At 34.3% G+C, this 4,421-nt stretch overlaps 1 protein-coding gene across 1 annotated transcript in view; it reads right to left on the reverse strand.

Moving 5' to 3' along the window:
- The window catches only part of LOC107746660 (serine/threonine-protein kinase NLK), a 52,013-nt gene that overhangs the window by 23,357 nt on the left and 24,235 nt on the right, over positions 1-4,421 (reverse strand). Inside the window, exon 6 of the mRNA XM_016560965.1 lies at positions 2,864-2,965. Coding sequence (XP_016416451.1) covers positions 2,864-2,965 — 102 coding nt within the window. The remainder of the gene's footprint in view (positions 1-2,863; positions 2,966-4,421) is intronic.

Genomic DNA, 4,421 nt, shown 5'->3' on the forward strand with positions numbered 1-4,421 from the left:
TCCTTAATAATAATGATAATAATAATAATATACTCTATAATATACTCTATAAAATAATAGATGATAGGTAAATAGTAATAAATAGGTAATAAGTTATCAGATAAATAATATTTTATTACATTTATTACATTATTGTAATTATTATATCAAAATAATAGTAAATATTACCAAACTAATAATAATAATAATAATAATTATTATTATTATTATTTGTCTGGTAATATTTACTATCAAACAATAATTTATATAATTATATTATTATATCAAATTAATAGTAAATATTACCAGACAAATAATATACATAATAATAATATTTTATTATATTTGTACTCATTGAACAATTAATTATAATAACAATAATAACAATAATAATAATAATAATTATTATTATTATTATTATTGTTGTTGTTGTTATTATCATTATTATTAGACAAGTTATTCATCAACTACCTAAAAACAGAATGCTGTAGAAAACACTGACCCAGACACATGATCAAACCCGTGAAGAATGGTGTCATCACAATACCCCTCAGACCCATCAGAGACCCCTGTTCTTTCAGTCTCCAAAACCTGTTCCACGTAACGGGAAGCTCAGCTGATCTACATGATTAAAACATCCTGCTCTAGGGCCGGTCAACCACACACAGGAGGCAGCATCGAGTGACAAGGTCAGCCAAATGTCGTGTGAGTGTGTGTGTGTGTGTGGGTAGTTGGCTGGGATTAAGGCTGGCGAATGCCGACTGGAGAAACAAGTGCCTCTTCACATATAGGCCTAAATGGTAAAGACTTTCTCTAGCCTAGCAGGTGCATGTCTGTATGCGTGTGTGCAAAGGAGGCGGGATTCTTGGTGAGCCGCCAGCCATAAGGTCAATGCAAAGCAGGAAGCAGAGGTCCACAGCTCTTGCGCTGCAGTTCCTGTTCTCTGCAGGGTATCGCCTTCTCAGCGTAGCTGTCTAGAGCCACAGAGCCAACACCCAGCACCCAATCACACATACACACTCACAAACACACACATATTCACACTCACACACACACACTGAGAACAGCTTTCTATATACTCAAAACCATGAGCTTTTCACTTTAGCAAACAAGGAAACAAAAGGCACTTGGAGATGAAAAACAATTTCTAGACTTTCAGAAATGCTTATTAATGGAATACGACAGTAGATAAAACCTGAAGTGCTCAACTTCTGAGCCATGAGTAACTGCAAAATGAATGACTCTTTTTAACCAGTTTTTCTAAACACGCCCCCCATCTGCCATTGGCTGGACAAAGAGATAGCCCCGCCCTCGGCATTTTAAACTGGAGATAAAAGATTTTAACACTTACTGCAAAAAGCGACAAATGAGCTGATAATTATTTTCATAATTATGTTATCACCAATAACCGATAAAAGGCTGATAATATAATTATATTTATCTTCATTTAATCTATTGTCTATTTAAATAAATTAATTCAGAATAAAACCCTAAAATCAATTGTTTTAAATGTTACATTTGATTTCAGTAATTATAACTGTTAACCATTTTCTCACTTATTAACCAGGATGTTTATATGACATTAAGTAGTTTAACTAATACATTTAATAAAAAAAAATCAATGAAATGTAACAAAAGAATATATGTTACATAGCATGGGCTCTCTATATGTGACCCTGGACCACAAAACCAGTCTTAAGTCGCTGGGGTATATTTTAGTATTTGGCAATCCTTTGACAATTTATTTATTTATTTTCATAATTATGTTATGGCAAATAACTAGGGATGCACCGATACCGATACTGGTATCGGTATCGGGCTGGTACTGGCCTCCTGTACTCGTACTCGTACTCGTTAAAATGCCCCGATACCAAACGCCGATATTAATTAATTAATTATAAATAAAACACTAAAATCAATTGTTTTAAATGCTACATGTGAATTTAGGAATAACAGAAGTTAACATGTGACTTATTCATAGGATGCTGATTAGTAGTTTAAGATAAATATTCAAATAATAATAAAAAAATCAGCCATTTATTTGTTATGGCTGATAACTGATAAATGGCGGATATTAAAATTATGTTCAGTTTGAATAAGTGAATTAATTAAAAACAGTACATTAAATCAATCGTATTAAATGCTAGATGTGAATCTAGGAATCATAACATTATAATGGATATTCATTTTTGAGGTTTGCTAAAGATTAACATGATTTAACATGAAGTGTTAAAGCATTAGTGTTTTTACAAATTAACTTCAAGTGAACGTTAAATAAATAAATAGATACTAGCAACTAGCATGCCCAATGAAATAAACAATATTGACTGATACCGATAAATAAAAATAAAAAATCTCATGACTCGATATCATTCATCACTAGTATTTCTGTTTTAATATTTAGTCTACACACTGAATTGCTGCACGCAAATATGCCAATACAGCCGTCAGGTCTCTCTGTCTGTCTCTCTCTCTCTCTCTCTCTCTGCACTCATCAACTGATCAATCAGTCTGTCAGTGGATATGATGCAGGGCAGGAAATGGAGAGACTGCAGGAGGGAGAGGGGCCCAGAGCGAGCGGAGCGCCGGGAATCCTGCAGCAAAGGCTGATGGGAGATTTCTGCGCTCCGGGGGCAGTAGAAGCGACTCGATTCCATAAACAAGGTGCACGATCGGTCAATAGTTGCCGTCACTCAGCGGGAACAGTGAGTCGCCATGGCAGCGCCACAGGGCCTGTTTACAATCAGGCTTCCTGGGACTGAAAATATCAGTGCAAGGGAGCGTTTGCACAGCATACAAGCCACTAATGAGTCATTGTCTTTCATGACACTGCTTCGAACAGCATGTGCCTAGATTTTGGGACATGGTTCGATTTCAGACTCACCTGTTTATGTGGTCCTCTCAGGATGTGAGCTCTGGCCCCTTCACACGCCGTCCTCATGGCCTCCAGTGACGGAGTCCCCAGCAGATCTGTGATTAAGTCCAGCTAGTACATAACAAAAAAAGGGAAGAGCAGATGAGTTTTTTGTATAGAATTAATAAAGAACAGCATTTGTAAAAGATGCATAAAACAAGCTCTTTGTACACATATATTCTGAAATCCAGGAGTTCATTTTTGCCACTGAAGTATTTTTTTTTTTTACATATGAATTTATTTGTTACTATATCTAGCCGATAGAACTCACTGGTTTCCTAATTTAGAAGATATCCAGGGATTTTCAGGGATACCACATATTCAGGATTGTGATTATTTACAATAAAAACAATAAATTAAATATAACGCTTAATATAAATCACCTTATATAACAATTACAATTACTAAGAAATGTAATAAGAACTATTGGTAACACTTTGCTTAAAGCCTCTATGTGTAATGCATTATAAAGGTATTCATAATGTACGTTGTAATGCATTACATCTTTTCATAAGCAATTATAACCAAAGTTAAAATTAATAGTTGAAAGTTTGTTTGTCGTGTTTTTTAATGCATTATACTTTATAAAGGCATAACAATGAATAGATGAGTATCATAATGTATTATAACTGTGGTTATAATTATTTATGAGATCATACAATGAATTATATGGCTCATTCTAAGGCATAATTAATTCAGTAAAACTATGTTTATAATGCATTATATATAAAGACCTTAAGTAAATTGCTACCAAATTGTTAGAAATGTAAACTAACTACAACAACACCAACAACAATAAAAAAAATAATAATAAATTGTATTGCATAACTGTATTTTCATAATATAATATAATATAATATAAAAAGTTAAATGTATTAAATTTATTTTTAAAACTCTTTAAAAAAAAACACAAAATAACTGAATGTAACAAAAGAGTAGGCGAAGGACAATGGGAAAAAATAAGAAACCACATACATGTTCATGATCTGTACATAAACAAACTGGAGCAGAACCATGGTCAAGTAAATCAAATTCTTTAATGAGAATTTAATGAGCCTTAAAGGGGATGTCGATGTGCTGTAGGTGCACATTCAGGGCTGTGTGGACACAAACACACACTGTGAGGAACAGCTAGTCCCAGAGTCTCTGACACACTGCAGGGCCAGTATTATTAGAACATACGGCTCATAACATTCTATGTGAACTACATAAAACTAAAAAGTGTATCTGTAGTTGTACTTCTCAAACAGTTTCTTACTTATGTTACTACATCATACTTAGGGCCCTATCATACACCCGTCCTGCACCGTGTTGTTTAAATAGCAAATGCATTTGCGCCCATGGTCGTGCTGGTCTAAAAAAGAGGTGTGTTCAGGCACATTGTTGGCGCGTTGCTATTTTGAGGAACTGAAAATAGACTGCGCCATAGACCAACTCAAACCTGGTCTAAAGTCTGGCGCAATATTTTTTCTTTGTTATTTAAAGAGCGCGTTAGTAATATGCGCCTATAGGCGGGTGCACAACGCGC

The sequence above is a fragment of the Sinocyclocheilus rhinocerous genome, unplaced genomic scaffold (genome assembly GCF_001515625.1).
Source record: "Sinocyclocheilus rhinocerous isolate Xijiao unplaced genomic scaffold, SAMN03320098_v1.1 scaffold259, whole genome shotgun sequence".
NCBI lineage: Eukaryota > Metazoa > Chordata > Actinopteri > Cypriniformes > Cyprinidae > Sinocyclocheilus > Sinocyclocheilus rhinocerous.